General features: G+C 29.7%; 1 protein-coding gene and 1 pseudogene across 2 annotated transcripts; one reads left to right on the top strand and one right to left on the bottom strand.

Moving 5' to 3' along the window:
- Positions 1-271: 271 nt before the first annotated feature.
- LOC145190785 (uncharacterized) lies at positions 272-20,705 on the top strand. Of its 2 annotated transcripts, none has more exons than XM_090089602.1 (18): positions 272-426; positions 690-758; positions 879-956; positions 1,076-1,228; positions 13,108-13,222; positions 13,357-13,469; positions 13,707-13,778; positions 14,241-14,360; positions 14,454-14,555; positions 14,679-14,855; positions 15,259-15,441; positions 15,539-15,676; positions 15,758-16,026; positions 16,693-16,789; positions 16,871-16,972; positions 17,059-17,094; positions 20,215-20,337; positions 20,494-20,705. In XM_090089602.1, the coding sequence occupies exons 2-18, from the start codon at positions 698-700 to the stop codon at positions 20,640-20,642; spliced, it is 2,088 nt and encodes a 695-aa protein (XP_089945728.1). In that variant the 5' UTR covers positions 272-426; positions 690-697; the 3' UTR covers positions 20,643-20,705. The 2 variants fall into 2 exon arrangements, with proteins under 2 accessions (XP_089945728.1, XP_089945727.1); XM_090089601.1 differs by having other exon boundaries at positions 304-426; positions 20,200-20,337.
- Positions 9,560-12,273, bottom strand: LOC149886974 (uncharacterized; annotated as a pseudogene).
- Positions 20,706-21,415: the final 710 nt, after the last annotated feature.

The raw sequence follows: 21,415 nt of genomic DNA, 5'->3' as shown, positions 1-21,415 counted from the left end.
GATAAGATATCGGAGTTTTTAAATTGATTTTAACATTGATTTTTTTTATTTAAATATTTTAACAAATTGGAACAAATATTTGCAGAAGTTTAGTTTTATTTTGTCGAAGATGCTTACTCCTATTAATCATGATTTTTAATAAATAACAATAATATTAACTTTTAAAAGAGAAGAGATTTTTAAATTTATACACGTCAATAAACTTAAAATCGCTGTTAATCACTGTAAGGGATTTTTGTGTTATCATAATATAATATTTTCAGAAAAAATATTTGCGAAATATTGATCGCGTGGAATCTGCATAAATCTTTTTAAAATGTTTTTTTAATACATCATAAAGTATTATCTTGTTTCTTTAAAAAATTTTCAATAAACAAGATTTCACTTTTCGCTTCAAAGACAGATTTTAGTTTCAATTTTCAAAAGGTATCTTTTTTGTAAATTTTATATATCCTGCATAAACACAGTGTAATTCGAAAACAATATATGATCTTAAATGTAGCTAGGAAGGAATCTTTATAACCAAAATAAAGATACATTTGTTAGTAATGCAAGATAAATCTTCAGATGTTATGTAACAACTGGGTCAAAAATTCCAATATATTATTATTATATGTAAATTATTATATGTGGATATGATCCATTTGTTGTAAATGCATGTTTTTATTTTATTAAAAAAATGTGTTTAGGATCAGTTATGTTTTTACTATATCAATTCATCGTCGTTTTAATAGCATGCTATTCTCCTGTCTCTTCGTGTAAGTTTGTACTCTTTCGGAACATTCTTTTTTTAAATGTTTCTCAAAGTTCTAATAGGCAAAAAAAAATCTTTTCATTATGTATATATTTATATTAGTTTGTATATTTTGTTGTTTTAGTTGATATGTGGAAAATAATTGAGACCGAAAATGAAATAAAAGCTCCAGAGAAAAAAGGAAACTTTTCGATTCAACACGGTACTTATTTATTTGAAGCAAGTCATATATTCATTTACAAAATACGGTGTTTTTATTATTTTATTTAAAAAATACGGTGTAATTTTATATTAAACTTACAGCTTCTAATTTTATTTAAGATTCAATTCGCCCTCTGTTGTACGACGGAGATATTCTAAGAGATATTAATAAGCCACAGAAATCACTAACGCAAATGCAAGCTCCTTTTACATGGCATCAAAGACTGTGGGTTAATAGAGAAATACCTTACGAAATCTCTGGTGTTTTAGTAGGTAAAAAATAGTTTTACTCTCAAGAATTATAACAATAACTGTTTTACAAAGTAAACAATGAATGTTATTGTTTACTTTGTTTCTACTTTCTTTAACAGTTAGCTATATCAGTACTCTAAACCAGGTGTTACTTTGAATGGCTTTGATGTTTTAGTTTCATTTTCCACATAATTGAAAATAATCCGAAGGAAATACATCTGGATACTGTGGTTGACTTTTACATAATATAAATTTAAAATAACATTTCAATGCAAGGATTTGGGAGAATGGTTTCTATTTTAGCCATTCAGTTTACCAAAGCAAGTTGGATGACAGTTAAAAGGGGGAGTTTGTTGTATATACAAGCTGTCAAGTGGTTACTTTTAAAAAAAAGAAGAAAAAAAACGATACTACTTTTTGTTAAAAATTTTTAAAAAAATGACAAACTTCTTAATAAAAACACAAAAAGTCATAAAATAAGTTAGAGGGGGAGGAAGACGGTGTTTAAAAGAGAAGTAAAAGAGTTTTTAAGAAAGTTATTTTTAAAAAAAAAATGTGGATTTCAAGCTCGCTGTTTTTCAATTTGTTTTCAATTAGTAAATGGCTAATATATATAATTCTAAATGATAGCGGTTTAAAAATGAATACATCCCCAAATAATATGCCAACCTTGTAAAGCAGAGAACTGAGTGGGGAGTTTTTGAAAGAAAAAAAAAAAGATCAAAAACCGTCAAAAACCTAATTCTTACATTTTTGGACACATATTACGTTACATTTGACACAAATTAAACTTAATGTTTCGCATAATTATGACTTTTATAGTCCCGCAACCCTGTATTTGAAAATATTCTCATAATCCTGAAGGATTAGGCACAAAAATTGTGTTAAGATTATTAAAACCACAGATTATAATCACTGGGATGTCTGTGTGGCACAGTTTAATTTAAGTTATGAATTAAATATGTGCCCATTTGTAAAAAAAAAAAAAGAAGAATTGAAATAATGTATAAAGATTGTGTCCGGGGCTACCCCCCAAGTTTGAAAGGTGTCATATAATTTCTCTTATTATTAATCTTATATAATTTATTTTAAGTTTTGTGCTTTTATTAATTACCCTTTCATTGTTTATTTGTTTTTAATTCAATAAATAAGTGTTTCTAACTTTATTAAAACTTTTTTTTCACTTTGTTTTCTCTTTGCTTATGGGTAATATCTCTATTATTCTTAAGTGCCCGGGATATCCACCTCTCCCCTATTACTGCACTAACATGCATTTTGTAGTAACTCATTTAGATTCTGCTCAAAATCTAAATGAGTTACCATAAAAAATCTTAGATTTATTCAATTTATCACCTGATCAACCAAAGGAGTTAATGGCTGGATGATTGATAGAAATCAATTTGAAGAGTTTTGTTCAGTGAATAAAGTTTGATCATAGTAGAAAAACGCAAGTTGTCCCAAAATGTCTAAAAGATTAGGATTAGTATGTTTAATGCTCATAGATATACTGAAATATTTTGGAACTGCTGTATCAACTCAAAAGAAGTGATTATTTTAAATATAAAATTAGATTTGAAACTTTTAAAATTAATTCTAAATTCTTTAAACAAGAAACAAGATTTTTGCGCCTGAAGCTGATGTCCTTCTGGTCCTTTGGGTATTCTCCTGTTGGAGAAGTCTGGAATATACCTCCCGCATTAAAACGACAACAGCAAGATTTTTAAAAAAATGTTCAAAAACAATCACCAAACAATGAACCTACTTTGAAAAAGTAGGTTCATTGTTTGGTGATTGTTTTTATCAACAAAGATGTTCATCAATAAATGCTTTGATTTAATTTAGAAGATTACACATTTTTACAAGTATGAAGTTTGGTATTTTGCGTGTTAGACATGATATGTGCTATTGTATGTTATTTGTTAAATAAATCACATTTTCTTGAATCTCAATCAAAAAAATTTAACATTTTAGCATTTAACAATAATGGAACACCCACATGAGCAGGGCCGTACCAAGGGCGGGGCCGGCAGGTCCGCGGCCTGAGTCGCCAAAATTAGGAGGTCGCAAATTTTAATAAATTAAAAAAATAATAATCAGTTTATGAAACAAATTTTCACGGCGTCGCTGCTGTTGATAAGAAAATTAATTAAAATTCCACCTCTTTACACAAACTCCTAAATATGTTTTTTTTTTTTTTCTGCTATATAAATTCATTAAAGTCGTAAACCATAATATAAATACAAAAAGCAGGAGCAAGAAGAAGACATAATTGGTCTTATCACCAAGCCCCTAGATCTATTGGGGCTTTGGTAATTGGAGACACTAGTCTCATCTCCTGATTTTAGTATAGGTATTACCCTCGCAACTTTAAGTCTGTCGGGAAAGATTCCTTGGTTAAAAGAGAGCGTAAAAATATGCAAAAGCGGAATTTTTAAATAAGGCATTGATTTAATTACTACATTACTGCTTACATCATCAACTCCATTACCTTTATTTGGTTTAAGTAAGTACACGGCATCAAGCAGTTCTGTTTCTGTTAGCATATTATTAGCCATTGTATTATTATTAGAGACTAGGTATGATATTAGGTATGGACCTGTGCTAACAAATGCATGGTTAAACGAATTAGCAATTATTGCGTCGTTAGTAATTTCACGGTTATTTATAATTAGTTTTTTTGGTAAACAACTAATATTCATATCTTTTTTACCTACAATATCTTTTATTATGTTCCAAGTTTTTTGTATATTATTTTTGTATTTTAGTAATTGGCTACTATAATAAAACTTTTTTGAGCGCTCTACAATTGTCACAAAAAGACGATTATAGTTTTTATAGAAGATTTTATGATTCCGGGTGTTATCCAGGGATTTTGTTGAGTTTTTGTTTTAATAAATTTAGTTGTTATTGGGAATGCTTTATTATAGTGACATTCAAATATATGATAAAATTTATCATAAGCTTCATTAGTATTTTTTGTTTTCAAAACAGGTTCCCAGTTTGTTGTTGATAAAAGGCTGATAGAAGTCGCAAGAGAAGCGTCTTTAATTACTCGTTTTTTAGTTTTTACTTTTTTAGGAAGATGATTTAGCGATTTTTGTGCTGTTATAAAAACCGGAAAATGATTAGATATGTCTTTAATAAATATTCCTGTTTTAGTTTTTATGTTTTTATTAATTATAAATTGATTAATTAAAGTAGCAGTTTTTTTTTGTAATTCGAGTAGGTTTATTTATAGTTGGAATAAGTCCATTTTTTAAAAAACATAATATCAAAAAAAGTTCTGACGTTTTTTTTTTTGTTGTATTCAAGCAAATCAAAATTCAAATCGCCTACGAAGTAAACGCATTTGCCACATAATTCTTCGCTTATAATTAAGCTTTCAATTTGTTATATTAAAATACTAATGCTCATTTACTGAACAAAAGAGCGCCCTTTAACACTAACATACCTTTGATAACTTTTGAACATTATGATTTTATCATGAATCGAACCAAAAAATTATCTGGTGCTGAATTTAAGAAGAAAAGAAAACAGCGCCAAGAAATTGACAAGAAACTACGAAACAATTTCAAAAAGTGGTTGGTAATAAACTCAGTGGAAAAACAAATTATTTCGGAGGATACTTGTATTGAAGTTAATGACAATTCAACAGATCCTATAATTGACTTAAGTTCAGATCATCATTTGGAATTAATTGAAGAGGAGATTTTCATCAGCCAAAGTCAAGAAAAATTTTGCATAACTAATTCAGAACCAACAAGGGAAGATAGAAATTCCCAGCTTTCAGGCCCAGCTGAAATGGACGAGGATGAACTTCATTCAGAAATCTCAGAAATTCCAGTGGCCTCGGAAGAAAATTTTCAACACAGGGCCTCGGAAGAAAAGATTTAAACACATCCAGCAACATGGCCTAAAATAACGGACAAAATAAGATGCTTTTTGATTGAGCAAGGGGCAGAGCAAGACAGAAGAAAGTTTTTCCCAAACACGCTGTGTGATTTTGACAACAGAATGCGACACTTCAGCTCAAAATGGTATGAAAAAATTCATCCCAATGGTGAAAAGCTTGTTCGCACTTGGCGGCAGTTCAGCAACAAAAAAGATTCTTTATTTTGTTTTTGCTGTTTGTTATTTTCAACAACAAAAACCAACAATTTTTCCGAAACTTTCAAAGGGTTTTGTGACTGGAAAAAACTAAACCCAAGAATTCCTGAGCATCAAAACAGCAATGAACACCAAAGATGCTATTCTGATTGGAAAACTCTCGAAAAAAACTTAAGGAAGGAAAGACCCTGGATTCTGATCTGCAGAGAGTTATCAGTGGAGAGATGAAAAAGTGGAGAGACATCTTGAAAGTGATTTTTGATGCAACTTTGTTCTGTGCCAAGAACAATCTTGACCTTCGGGGAACAACAGAAGACATCGGTCAACAAAACAGTGGCATTTTTCTGAGTTTAAATTGAGTTGATTAGCCATTATTATCCTTTAGTGACTGAACACATTGCGTCCGTTAAAGCAAAAAAAAACCACAACATTCTACTTTACTCCTCGAATTCAAAATGAGTTGATTGAGTTACTTGGGCAGAAAGTCAGGAACAAAATTTTGTCAAACATCAAAGAAGCTAAATACTACTCTGTTCTGTTTGACTGCCCTCCAGATGCCTCCCACAAAGAACAGATGGCTAAGATCATCAGGTATGTCCACATCTGTGATGAAACCTGCACAATTAAGGAAAGCTTTGTGGACTTCATTGAATCTCACCAAAAAACCGGAAAAGGTCTTGCAACAGAGATAACTGAAAAATTGGAGAAGGATGGTCTAAACATTTCCGATTGCTGGTCTAAACATTTCCGATTGCTAAGGCTATGATAATGGATCCAATATGTCTGGAAAATACTATGGCCTCAAAGCTTACATCCATTCTCTTAATGAGTCAGCAAGATTTGTTCCATGTGCAACTCACCCTTTAAATCTTGTTGGTCACCCTTTAAATCTTGTTACGTTTTTTGGAAAGGTTCAAGCCATCTTTAACTTTTTTTCTAGCTCCACGTCAAGATGGGAAAAACTGATGAAAACGTTGACCATTTCATTAAAGGGAAACAGTGACACAAGATGGTCTGCCAAAAAAGAAGCAATCACACCATTGCACAGAAAAATCAAAGACGTTCTTCAAGTTTTGGAATCCATTATCCACAATCCCATGACAAATGCTGTCACGGTTAGCAGTGCAAAAGAACTTCTCATTCAAATTGATTTCAGTTTTTTGTGTTTGTTGGATTTCTGGAGTCAAATTCTTTCTCTAATTGACCGAGAAAACAAACTGCTTCAGTCAAAATTCTTTTCAATTGACATTGCTGCAAAAAAAATGAAATGATTGAAGGCTTCCATTCAAAATCTTCGAGATGTTGGGGTGGACAACATTATCAAAGATGTCACAGAAAAAGCCAACCAGAACGGAATTGATGATGGCTTTCCAATCAAGAGGAAGCTCAAAGTGAAGCGGATGGCACTTTGTAAAGCTGAAGATGACACTCACTTTCTCACAGCAGAAACAGAATTCGGATCTCAGTGCAACCTTGTGTTTGACAACATTATTACACAAATTGAGTGCCGGTTTGAGGCTATGTCTGCTGTATCCTCTGAGTCAGAAATGGCAAGCTTTAAATATGAAGCTGCCACAATGTTGTTGGACAACTTTAAAAAATCTTCCCCGATCGACATTTTGCAGCTCATTCATAAATATTGTTTGACCGATGCTTATCCCAACACGGCAATTGCTATTCGCATCTTCCTCATCATACCAGTAACAGTTACTACGTGTGAGAGAAGTATCAGTAAACTTAAGCTCATAAAAAACTATATGAGGTCAAAAATGGGCCAAGAACGTTTGTCTAGTTTGGCAATAATTTCAATTGAAAATGAAGTGGCAAACAACATTGATTTGATGATGTCATTAGTGAATTTGCCTCAAGCCAGAAAAGTGACATTGAACTAAATTTTGTGCAACCTTAATGACAAATTTTACTTATAACTTGATGTGATAAATTTTGTGATCAATAAATCATTTTTTTCGTTGAATTTTCCGAAGCGCAAAATTGGCTCGGTACGGCCCTGCATATGAGTAATGCAAAGATCACTGTATATCAGATATACAAGTGTCAAGACATCTATGTATCATGTTTCTCCAAAATCTAGTGTGTTTATGTTTTGAAATTATTTCTCTTAGTTTTGTGATTTAGTTTTCTAAACAATCTACTTGGAGAGTTTTTTTAAGAGTTTGTATAAGCCATTTAAATCGATTATAAAATGATCTTTGAAAAATGATGCACATCATTAAAATAAACAAACACACATTATTGCACATCACATCATTGTGTTAAACAAATTTTTTGTTTTAAAATAAATACTAGTCAAACTTTTCACTCACTATTTGAATTACTAAGACAGGCCAAAACTGTTGGCCAAAACAGTTGGCCTAAACTGCAACATAAATTCTTTGACACGACTGTAACTTTCTGTATGTTTGTGACTTTTGCATCAAGTGCAGCAAACAAGATTTACATCTGATTAAAATTTTCTGTTGCAAGGAGAAACTTTTGAGAGACTGTGGGTTACACTCAAGCTACATCTTCTTCCTTTGGTCTTATTTCTTGCCCTGTATATATAACCGCTAAACTTAGCAATTCCACATTTTATTTAATTTTAAAACTCTTAGTCTTGAAAAGTTGAAGGATTTTTTCTATTATTTCATTAAAGTTTTAATCTTAAAAAGTTCAAGAATTTTTTCAATTATTTCTTTTTAGAGACTCTTTACTAGACTTTAATTTAGAAAACTGAAATTTGTTCTACTGGGTAATCCTACAGTTAAGTGGTGCAAAATAATTTACCCTTCGTAGACTTAAAAAGTTCTTAAAATAATTACAAAAACTAAAGTAGATAAATTTCAAAGTAGTTATATGCTTCTTTTTTTTTAAATACGTTTTTGTTTAATATTTTTGTTATTCGTTTTCATTGTTAATATTTAATCATTTTATCATTTATATTGTTAACATTTACTTAAAAAATTACATTTTTGGTTGATGATTAGTAATTAGTAGAAGAATTTAAACTTGCATGATTGCAAAGTAAATATTTTTGTTTTGTTTCATAGAGTTCAATGAACTTTTTTTTATCTCTCTATGATGAACTGAGAGAAACTAAACTATAAAAAGAAGCCCACGATTTACAAAATAAATTCTAATCACTGCAAAAAATCAAAAGTTGTCGTTAAGTGCTTTGATCCAATTTACGACGTTATTAAAATTAGTGATTGTGGCATTAATTTCATTTTGTCTGATTGTGGCATTAATTTCAATTTTGTCTGAAAATTTGACTGTAACATAGAAATTCTGGAATACGAGGGTACGGGATTCAAAAACGATGGTGGGAATCAACCATGGGGTTTGTTTGGTCTGTTGTTGCTGCTTTTTGCATTATCAGGACAGGCTTCTTGCAGGAATATTAGTCTTTAGTTGTTATTCAAATAGATCTTCTTTCTATTAAGATAACATCAACAGTATTTTTTGTAAAATCAAGACGACTATGTTTTCATTACAGTTACATATTTCTCTCACTCCTCTTTCCCAGCTTTTAAAATTTATATAGGTTTTCCAAATTCATTGTGAACAATAAATTATGTATTCATTGTGTACAATGAATAATGAATTTATTGTGTACAATGAATTATACAATAAATATGTGACGCACGAACAACGCTCCTTCTGACGCGACACAATGATGCAATTTTTACGGTAATTACAACACCCCACCCCCCACCCCACCCCCCTTAAAAAAATAAAGTTCTTAAGCCACATAATCAGTTAAATACATTAGAACTTTTCTTTCTCTGGTAGACTATCTAATCACTGGCAGCTCCTCATTATCTATAATTTCTATACTGTTATCTTCTTCATCATTGCTAGCATCTACCTCTTCGCCCCTGACAGTAAAGATACCTATATCATCCATTTCGCCATCTTTTTCACTATCTTCAGTGTCAACATGGAATATGTTATTTTACTTTATTTATACGGCCGGATATTTTGCATTTTGAAAAAAAAAATAGAAGGCCAGTGTTCAAAATCGTAATGTTTCGAAAACTTAAGACTTTTTGAATATTTGCAAATGTATTTTACTTTCTAAATTTAAAAAGTCGACAAAAGTAGTTTATATTCATAAATTTAGATATTAAAAGAATATTATATAAGAAATAAATAAAAAGATATCAAAATAAGCCTTTATTTTAAAACTTAGAATTTAAGTAAACAGACACAATTTAAAAAACAAGAATATTTATATAAAATCTTTAAATCTTTTTATTTTTTCATCAAAATAAAAAATTGTATTATATATAATTTATTGAGTTTTTACAAACTTTCTCTTTTTAAAAGATTTTACATGATCAACAGCTACTTCGCTGGTAGAGATAATTCTTTTATTATTAAGAAAAATGTTGATAACGATTCTTCCAGCAAGTTTTATCTCAGTTTTCTCATGCATGGGACAAGAAAAAGTCTGAAAAGAGTCACAAAAATGATTTAACAAATATTCTAAAGCTTGTCGTGCATGTAAATTAAATTTCTTTATTTTGTTATAAGAGTAGTCAATCATAGCAAACGATGTGCAAACATAATCCAAAAGTTATGGTGAAGGAATAGTGAGACCACCCATAGAAATAATTGTTAAATAAGTATGATCAGCATTGCTTTCATCAATATTAGCACAACATAAAAATTCTTGGCAACATTTACCAAAGCATTTTTTTAGTTTCTTTGTTATACATCCAGCAATATGAGCGCCTACTTCTCTACTTTCTGGTGCTAGATTCATGATTTCTGGAGTACACTGAGTTGTATCGATATCAAGAAGAAAGTTTTTCAAATCTGTTAAATTATTTTCTGACTCGAGTGGTACTTTCAAACTATCAAAGTTAATACTTTCTCTAACTATACTTTTGATTTTTAATATTTTTTCAGAAATAGTGACATCTTTTAAACCAACCAAAAATCTTCCACCACTCATTTGTCTATATTGTCCAAATCTCCTTTTTAATTAATCACTTTGAAACCTCCCAGTTAAAACAAAGTTATATCTGTCATTAAGTGAGTCCTCAATCAATGAGGCATGACAATTAAGTGTTCTTATCAATGCTGCAGCTGTTTGAGCACTTAAAGTAAACTTCTCACAGTTTGGTACCTTTTGCAATTGCCAAGCTTCAATCCAGTGTGCCATTTCCCTAAGAAATTCAGGTTTTTTATCTCCAGAAACAACTGCATTACCTAAAATATTACACGTTGAATACTGAATTTTTGAATTTGATAAAACCCAACACTTGTAAAATAATGTCAAAAAATCTGCACTACTTTTAAGATCAGGGAAATATGAGTGAATTGCTGCAGAAGTAGTTTCATTAAAAATTGCAAGCGCTAAAGAAACGTTTTGTTTAAAATTGCCTGGATGTAATACTTTCATTGTTATTTTTGGTGCTTTACGCAAACCAGCATCAAGAGCGAGGTCTTTTTTCATAAATATTGTGGAAGGTGCTCCATTTTATTTCTCCAACACATACAATTATAGGATCTTTAAATCCATCAAACTTAAAATCTGGAAATAAAACTCCTTTACAATTTAACAAATTATTTCTGATATTTTTAATAAGATGTACAACATCGAAACAAAGGTAAATCTTTTTTAGATTGTAAATAAAAAACAAATCTTCAGCTTGTTGATTTGATGCACAAAGGATTTTTTTAAAACAAGAAACATTAGAGGAATGGTTGTCACACACAATAACTCTAACATTAAATTCACATTCAGTAAGAATATGAAGACATTCAAAAATTTCTTCTTTCAACCATTCAGCATTGATTGTTTTTTTAGGTGATGATTTAATCACATATGGAATGTTTTGTTTCAGGCCAACTATCATAAAACAAACTATTCCATTATACAATTCTCCAGACTCATCACTACCAATCATCTCTCCACCAAAATACTCTTTACATTTTTGCAAGTACATTTCATCAAAAATCAAGCAAATGTCTTGAGATATCTTCCCTTCTAATTTTAAATGTTTTGCACAACTTAGAGCATCAATATTTCCACTAGTTATTTTTTTAAGTAAAGATATTGATGGTAAAGGCAATTCTTCACGCAAAAGTTGGTATGACTGTGTAGAAGTATATCGTAACATCAGTGAATACTTTATAATATTAGCTGAAAAAATAGGTTTCTTCATATACTTAATTTGCTGTAATTCAGTCAATATAGATGAAAATTGTTCAGCTTGTGATTTAATGTAGGTAGGAAAATTATAAAGCATACTTTTACAAGATAAACAACAATCTCTTCCATGAAGAAACCACTGAGGCAATGGCAGGGGTGAACCTTTGTAAAATAATTTAACATGCATCTCATTGTTTATGCGAATGCACTCTGTAACTTCAGGAATAGATAAAGTACTATGACTCAATTTATAAAAAATTACATGATCATCATACTTCAAGAATGAAAAACCTTCTGGAGCAATACTTTCAGTAATATCATCAAAGTTATTAATCAAATCACTCAATAAAAATTGTCCATATTGATCTGGCTGAAATATTCTTTTAGTTGGTGATTTTCTTAACGAATTAGAAGATTTTATAAGTTGTGATGGACCTTCTTCAGGGAAATTTGTGCAATCCAAAATAGTTGGAATAGTTTTTTTATTATTCGAAAACGTTGATTCGTATCACCTTTCTTACAATATTTTTTTTCAAAATGTTTTATGCATATTACGGAAGAATTAGTAGGTGTCCAATCTTTTCTATTTACAAATTTAATCCAATTTTTTTTCAACTCTTCATTTTTGGAAACGAAAATACTACTGTAGATACTTCACCATCATAATTTGAACGACAATTCACAATACAACATTTGTTAACCATATTCTTTGAGACTCCAGTTGCTCCTTTAATAACGCCTCACGAAAAAACTGGCCTTCTATTTTTTTTTTCAAAATGCAAAATGTCCGGCCGTATAGATAAAGTTGGCCATCGTGTCAATAATTTTTGAAACTTCCTTCTTTTTATTTATATCTGATGCAGGAACTTTCCTTACGTCTCGCACATGTCTTGGTACACCACCTATTTCGATATCTGTTTTTGTGATTATGTTGGTTACATCGCCACTTTTCCTAATCGAGATGCACTTTGCGTCGATGGGACGAACGTAAACTTGTTCTCCAATCCTGTAGTTATTTGTAACCTGTGTTGATGTTTCCTCAGTTTCAGTGTTCTTCTCCCCTTGAAGTGTTAGACACCATTCGTACTTATACTTTTGAGAAGCAGGTGTTGAGTCTTCTTGCGTTCCAATCCTTAGTGTTGAATTATACCAAGATACTGCTTGCAACGGACATATCTGTGCCCTTGTAGCGGTACGTTTTACTGTACGGTGGTTACGCTCCACAATCCCATTTCCTGCTGGTCTATATGACGCGACACAATGATGCAATTTTTACGCTAGTTACAATATTTTTTATAAAGATTTGATGGAACTTTTTATACGAGTATATATTTCTTTTAATATATTTTTAAGTATATAATTTTAAGTAGCCCATGCTTTTATCCTTGGATCTGTTAAAATTTAGCTTTTGAAAACCATTACAGGAGTAAGACTTTAGGCACTCTATTGTCTTGAGATTCTTAGGACATTCCTATTAAAGATAAATCACTATTGGCCCTAATCCCTAAACTATATTTGTGTTTTTCTTTTGGATTGCATAGTTTTAGATGATATTTTTTAAGGTAACCTACAAATCTTATGTATAGATGAATTATGTTAAATTTCTTATTTATAAGTTTGAATTTAACTTTAGATTCAACAACTATTATTATCTCATCATTGAAAAAAATTTCTAATGTCACTTGTTTAACTTTTCCTGAGAAAAAGTCTACTGATTACAATTGGATTAGATTTTTCAAAGGACAAGGGTAAGTTTTAAAATTCTGACACTTTTTCAAGTAAGAACCCTAAAGTCCTAAAATGGGAATTCTCTAATTCCAATCCATATGAAGATTTGGATTGAAATTAAAGATTGGATTTTAAGATTTCTGAAGTCTTTTAGATGCTTCTCTGGTATTGGTAGGAAGTATTGGTCCCAGCAAGAAACTGGAATATCATTGGGAACAAACTGTGTGCATCCCTCAATTATTGTGCATGAAGTATTACATGCAGCTGGTAAGTAGTTGTAACATTAAATACATATATATTAGTTATATGAGTATCAAATGTTGTTTTGATGAGTATCATAAAATCATTTGATACCCAAATCACTAATGGAATTAAACTGATAATAAGTTTAGCAACCTTGACTAAATTTAAGGTGGTGATTTTAAAAATAGTTGTCATTATAATGATGAAAATAATGATTTTTTTTTGATAATATACATTAGTATTGATTTGATCAATTTTTAGGTTTTCCTCATGAACAAAGTCGTATTGATAGGGACTCTTATGTAAACATATACACAGATAGGGTTTTACCATGTAAGAGCTTTTACAATTATGGATTTATGTATTTAAATTAATTTACTTGGCCGTAAAATTATTAAATATACTTGATAGCAAAAAAAGTTATTATTATTATTAACAAGTTGGTTTAACAACTTTTAGTCAATTAAAAATTAAAAATTTTTAGTTGACTGAAAGATTAAACTTTTTAAGATATATTATCTTTAATTATTTAATTAGTTAGATTTTATTTGCATTTTAAAAATCTTTTCTTAACAAACACCTTTATTATATTAAATGTAGAAAAGCTTTCTTTGTCAAGAAAGTTATGATTTTACTCTGGTGATTGTCAATACATGCTAGTATTGTTGTCATTTTGCACAACTAATTTCAAAGACTTTATTCTTATTTATATAAGTATTGCATATGCTGTACTTAAAAAGTATGATATTTTAATGTATTTACAAAAAACATTTTTGTAAATTTTTTTTTTTTTAGCAATGTTGAATAATTTTGAAAAAAACTATGATAAGGATATAAATTTGATGCAAACAGAGTATGACTTTAAAAGTATCATGCATTATAGCAGAAGATCATTTGCAAAAGCACCAGATGGCAGTAATACTGTTTGTATGAACTTTGCTTTCTTTTTCTAAACTGAATTTTTGAAAAAAATGTGTGTGTTTTTTTGTTTATCTTTTTTTTTTATAGGAAATACAATAGAGCATAAATTTGATCCTAACTTTGAACTTGGAAATTCTGAACTTTCAAAAAGTGATATTGAAGAAATCAATAAATTGTACCAATGCCACAGTAATTCTTACAACTTTTAAAATATCTCCAAAACTTGCGTAATATCAACATTATATTTTGGCAATGTTTTCTATTTCATTTCATAAATGATATATATCTTAAGTTTAAAAAATCTTTTTTCAGTTAAATCTGGGTGGAGTGAATGGTCAGAATGGTCTGATTGTATGTTTGACTGGAGAAAGCAATGTGTAAAAGCTATAGTTCGATTTTGTTTATCAAAAGATCTAACGAAATGTCCAGGAGTTACAGAATTCGGAACTCAAGATATAGTTGAAGAATGCAGAAGTGACCAATGCAAGGGTTAGTTTAAAATTTACAAATAAGTGAAAAATTGAAAAAATACTAAATAATCATAAATTTTAATTTTCCCTTTTGTTTTTCAAAAAAGTAGTAATTCTTATATATGCATGCATATTAGTATGTGTAGGATAACAATTTGCATGTATTGTTTAAAATACTGGCAGAATCATATCCCTTTCACCAAACTTACTGCTTTGTGTCACTGTTTTGTTTTATGTGTTAAAAGAGGTTTAGGATATTTACTAACATTTTTAAAAATAGTTGATAATAGTTCTTAGTTTTTTTTCAACTTTTTTTTCAGCATCCAAATCAAAACTGAAACTACTTTCTTAATCTATTTTGTAACCAAAAGTCCAAATACTTCAAAATTAGCTAGTTTAAAGTAAAAGATCTTTGCTTATAGAGTTAAAAATTAATGGAGTATGGGGTCCTTGGGGTTCTTACTCAACTTGTTCATCTACATGTGGATGGGGAACACAAGTCAGATATCGTGAGTGTAACAATCCTTCCCCAATGTTTGGGGGTAAAAACTGCTCTGGTAATAAAGAAGAAAAATTTCTTTGTCGTAATACAAGATGTGGTGGTGGTAAGTTCTTTTTTTTTAAAACTAATTTTTACCCTCAACTTGTTAATAACATTTGTTAATGTTTTGATGCTCTTCTATTTTTTTTTAAATGCACCAGCTAGCCCTTATGATTTAAATTTTGAAAATAACTTTGGCAAATGGCAGTTTTCTGGATTTGTCATCCGCAGCAAGGAAGATATTTTAACTGAGGGTCCCTCGCAAGATGTTACTTCTGTTGATCAAGGAAAACCTTATGGTTAGAGTGTGTTTTTTTTAGTAAATTAAGGCTCAAAAGTATCATTCTTGATTTTGTTCTGAATCATAATTTTTTTATTAGGGTTTTATGCAGTTGCTTCAGGAAAAAGTATTAATGGTACTTCTCCCAAATATTTCATAAAAAGTCCCCCAGTAACTAATTTTAAAGGTGAAAAATGTTTGAGTTTCTTCTACATGCTTAATGGTGCTAACCTTCACACAACAGAGGCGTTGTCAATTTATTTAATTGAAAACTCTGTGCCAGAACTGCTATTCATTATTGGAAACCATCAGGGAAATTACTGGAACCGAGTTGGCATAAACATCAGAAGCAGAAAGCAGCAGTTTCAAGTAAATTAGTTTTATCATTATTTTTTTAAACTGATCTTAAAAGTTATCAATTTGTTCTCATGTCATTACTCTAACTATCTGACCCTCTTTCTTTTAACAGTTAATAGCAAACTTAAATTTCTATTTTTCTTCTGAGGAATATATTAATTTTAAAACACAATTATTATACTATCTTAAATTTTTTAAAGGGAGCCGCAATTGGAGATTTGAGAAAAATTTGGCAAATGTTTCCAAAAATGTTTCCCCTATATTGTTAATTAACTCAGTAAATGATAAAAGTTTAAAATTTAGCATTTTTGTTTTACTACACAGTGAATTTTCAATCTAAAATAAAATTTTATTGAAAAGTAATATTTTAATGACAGTAAATTGATGATGAAATTGTTACAACATTTTTTTTTTATAATCAAATACTAAAACTAAAATTGTAAAAATATAATGTATAAATGAACTTAAATGTCATGAACGTATGAACATATAAATCATTAAGAGTTCTATCAAGCAAAAAAAAATTCATATTTGTAACATATTTGTATATTTTTTTATGCCTTGAAATAAATGTCATTTTTTCCAAATCATGTTTTCAAATCCAAAGTGTTGTTTTTTTTTGTTTGTTTTTTAATTTGTTTTTTAAAACCGTTTTATGCGTACAAAATTTTCCTTTAGATCATGATTCAAGCCAAGCATGCATTTTATGGGAAATCATCTGTTGCTGTTGACAATATTTTCTTTGATGACAACCCTTGTCCTGCAGGACTATCAGGTAAAAAAAAATTATTTTATTGTGTAAAACACTTTGATTTTTAATTTTTTTAGATAAAGTAAATTTCCTTTTTCATTATAGGTTGCAAAGACTTGCATGTAGATTGCAAATCACGAGCTTTAAAGGGTCAGTGTGTTTCAAATTGGAGAGTAATGGTTGCAGAGTGTTGTACATCTTGTTCAGGTAGTTTTTGAAGTATTTATTCTCTAAATGATGTTCTTTCAGAAGGTGAAAGACTTGTTTGTGATTATTCTCCGGTTGTTTTCTAGATATGATTTTGGTTCCTGATGTGCCTTCTGCTCCATGTATGTAGAAGTTTATCTCTTTCAAAAGTTTAAAAAAGTTCAAAAATTGAAAGAAACATTTTTTAAGGAAGTGTTTCATGGTTCTAAACATTTTAGACAAAAATTTAGCAAAAAGTAGTTTATTAGTAAATATGAAGCTAATGTGAACTCACTAAGCTTATTGAAAAAGAGTAGCGTGAAACTTATATACAAACTGGAAACCGCCTAATATTAGAAAATTAATAAAAAAAGATATTATTGAACCTCTTTGCAAAGAAAATTATTTAGCATAATCCTTTTTTTTGGGGGGAGACCGAAACTAGTTGGCTACAGGTAATTTGCGCACGTGAATATTTGTGTTTTTTTTTTACTAACTTTATAATACGTTATCTGACATTATTGAAGAATTGTAATTTGATCGAAACAACAGCCACAATAGATAGACAAGGTTGCAAAAAGAAGACTTCTAAGAGTTTTGATAGAAACTTAATTATATAAGTAATAAAAAAATCGCTTTATTTCTGCTCAAAAACTGGCTGAGCAAACTGAAGCAGATAAAGGAATCAAATTATCCCATCAGACAATCAGAAATCGTATCCGAGCCTAAGAATATCAAAAACAACTAATAAACTATTTTTGAGTAAAAAACATGAACAGAAGATTGGAGTTTGCTAAGAAGTACAAAAACATTCCATTAAGTTTCTGGAAAAAGATCCTGTGAAAAAACAAATCGAAATTTTACTTAAAATCAGCTGATGGAGCCCAAAAGTTAGGAGAAAAGCAGGAGAAGTCTACAAATTAAACTGCATGAGAGAAACCATCAAGTATAGTGGCAATAATGTGATGGTATAGGTTTAATGGCTTGAAAAGGTGTTGGAAAACTCCAATTTGTAGATAATAGAATGGATCAGGTGCAATACAAAAACATGTTAAAACAAAATTTGAAGTCATCTGCTAGAAAAATTCGGCTAAGACCTGATTTTACATTTCAGCAAGATAATTATCTCAAGCATACTGCAGCTAAAACAAAGGAACAGTTTGCTAAAATACTGTCAAGGTCTTAGAATAGCCTAAATTATCGCCGGAACTTAATCCCAATGAATATTTATGGGATATTTTGGACCAAAAAATTGGAGATTGATCATTTTTCATAAAAGAAAACCTCAAAGTAACAATTGAAGAAACCAGGACAAAATTCAACTAGAAGAAACAAAATCTTCAGTCAAATCAATGCCTAGATGTCTACAAGCTGTAATAATGTGACTGAAAACTTTGTGAGTAATAATTTACACCAATTTACATTTTATATGTTTAACATTCTACAGGAATTAAAAGCAAATATATATATATATATTTAAAATATTTCACATACACAGATTTATATATATATATATATATATATATATATATATATATATATATATATATATATATATATATATATATATATATATATATATATATATATATATATATATATATATTATATATATATATAAATGTGTGTATGTGAAATATTTGATACTTTATCTATGTCTATGGACTTTCTGCGAAAAGAAGTGAGGAAACTAGCTTTCTAGTATGGAAAAGCCAATTTTCCGATCTAGCTTGATGTTTACCAATATTCAGTTTTTATGATATGTGCAAGACACATTCCATGCAACGCATCCAAGCATGTAATGTGAAGAGACCATACTTTAATTATAAAGTAATATAAATTTTTAAGATTAATAGAAGTTGTGTAATCAGTTACATTTAAGCTGTCTCTAACATTTGACATACATTTTTCTTTTGCTTCTCGAACAGGATTGTAAGGAGAATACAGTCTACAGCCTGCTTCAATTTCACCTAAACGAATATGCAAGTATCAATCCTTAATTCAAAAGAAGCAGATATGCTAAAATCAATCCTGAATACAAAAGAAGTAGATGGCTCATTATAATCTGCAATCTTTAATACAGCTTTAGCTTTTTTTTTCTCTACCATCTTGGCGCAAACTACAACCTGTTGCAAACAATAGTTGTGAAGATGATACAGATGCCGCTATTGGGCTTAATCTTCTCTTTGTTTTATTTGATGAGTTGTTAAAATTCACTGGGGGTCTGCCATATACTTTGAATACAGTTGGAATAAGATTATGATTTTCTTCATTCAGAGCAGGTGGTAAAATCAGTTTAATATCCACCCATTCTTCTTTTCTCTTCGAAAAGAACTTAGGAGCTTCTACATATGTCAGTTTTGACGAAGATGCTTCATGAAAGTTGATAGTTTATTATTGAAAGTTAAATTCATCCCATTTGCAACTGCATTCTAAATGTTAGGATCAGTTATCTTTAAGTTTTCTCACACAATAAATGAATAGTAGCTATTATTTCATGGTAAAACTACAACAGTAAAAAATAATTATATGTACAAGTTTGCAAGATACTACAAGTAGATGATGTTTTAAGATGTTAGTATATAATGTAAGTTTCTAACCCTAATCTAAGTGTAACTGAAACTTAACATAGTACAAGTCAGTCAGAATAAAATAGAATATTATTTATCCACGACAAATGCATATGCAACTTGACCTGTAAAGATAACTAATAGAGATCAAGATGATATCTAATGATGTTCAATTAAATTTAAATTGTTTTTATATATATTGGCCAAGGTTTGCAATATAGTCAAATTTGAGAATATTTTTTTTACTTTGGTGCACTGACTTTGCTCTTGTTGAAATTCTGTCCTGGCTAAATATCTTTTGTGGAATAGGTTCCTAAGAGGGTATTTAAAAAATTAATAAACCAGTTTTATCTTTCGATCGCGTTTATGGCCTAAAGTTTGCAAAAACTTTTAAAATTTTTTGCAAACTTTAGAGCATATACGCGAGAGGGTCAAAATCTTTGGGGTTTCCCTTATACTAACAATTTACGCCCGTGACGCTCATTGAATTAATGTAATTTTCAAAAAAAAAAGAGGTTTAGAAGGAATAAAGAGTTTCAGAAAACCATTATTTGATAAAATTAATAGAACGTGACAGTAATTCCTCTTTTTAGTTTTACCCAACGTAAATCTATAACCTAGATAGCATGGTACTATAAACCAAACATACATCAAGGCATGCGTAATGAGATATTTTAGACTATTTATCTTCAGTGTTCATCGAATGTACGGCAACTAAAGATAACCATACGAAATGTGAGGAATGGGCGAAGAATGATGAGTGTAGAAAAAATCCCTGGATGTCTACATATTGTTGCTCTTCTTGCAAAAAATATGGTAATCTTTTGAAATAGAAAATTTTAAAATGCATAAATCTTAAAATTGGAAAAAAAAAAACTGTATGTACTATGAATAATTATTTGTCTTTAGATAATAAAATTTAATTCTGCGAGTATTTTCACCTTAATAATAAATAATAGTCCTTTAATTTAGGCAAAATTTTATGTAGCACCATCACAAATACGAATGAAAGATGCGACAAGTGGGCTCAAAGTGGACAATGTCAAACAAATGCAGTTTATATGTCAAGAAACTGCTGTCCTTCTTGTCAAAAATTTGATACCGTTTACTTTAAGGCTTGATTCACTAAGAATCTGATTTTTATATTACACATTTTGTTATGATTTCATGAAGATTATTGAAAATAAGTTGTTTTTCTTTGAAGTTCTTATTATTCTATGCTTACAGCATTTTCTAAGTTGTCAAGTGCCTAAGCATTTTTTTTTACGATAATCAAAATTTATAACATAAATAATGAAATAGTTAAATTAAAAATAGGAAATAAAAGTATAAAGTGATTAGACGACTCGCGCCTTAATATACTTGATTTTATTTGGATCTAATTATGTTAAATAATTTCTGATCCCATTTTTCCGATAAAAACTAAGATTCTCCATAACGTATTTCTAGCCTTATTCTCTATGTTCTAGCCATAAGTTAATAATCGCTTCAATATTGACATTTCTATTGAGAATAAGTTATTGCATAGTTCAACTCTAGCTTAAAGATCTTAGTTCTAAACATGTGTCAATACTCGTTTTAAATTTAAAAATCCCTGATTACATCAAGATTCTCATAACGGCATTTCTAGTCTTATTCTCATAGTTTTAACCTAGTGTCAATATTCGTTTTAGTATTGACATTTTGATTCGGATTAAGTTCTTGCTCAGTGTACTTCTAGCCTTAAATTCTGGCCTAGTGTCAATATCCGTTTCAATATTGACCGTTCCCAGTGTATTTCTAGCCTGAATCTCTTAGTTCTAGCCTAGTGTTAATATCCGTTTTAATATTCTCAGTGTATTTCTACCCTGATTCTCTTCTTTCTAGCCTAGTGTCAATATTCGTTTTAACATTG

The sequence above is a fragment of the Hydra viridissima genome, unplaced genomic scaffold (genome assembly GCF_058129835.1).
Source record: "Hydra viridissima isolate aposymbiotic clone 2 unplaced genomic scaffold, HvirCarnegie_v1 scaffold_6, whole genome shotgun sequence".
Classification (NCBI taxonomy): Eukaryota; Metazoa; Cnidaria; class Hydrozoa; order Anthoathecata; family Hydridae; genus Hydra; species Hydra viridissima.
The sequence above is the reverse complement of the archived record's forward strand: the minus strand, read 5'-3'. Positions and strand labels throughout refer to the sequence as shown.

Excerpts from the sequence above, each read along its gene's own strand:
- LOC145190785 (XM_090089601.1), top strand. The coding sequence starts at position 698 with ATGTTTTTACTATATCAATTCATCGTCGTTTTAATAGCATGCTATTCT. Across the intron at positions 14,856-15,258 it reads CAGAAGTGACCAATGCAAGG|AGTTAAAAATTAATGGAGTA; the intron begins GTTAGTTTAAAA and ends CTTTGCTTATAG. Across the intron at positions 16,027-16,692 it reads GCAGAAAGCAGCAGTTTCAA|ATCATGATTCAAGCCAAGCA; the intron begins GTAAATTAGTTT and ends ATTTTCCTTTAG.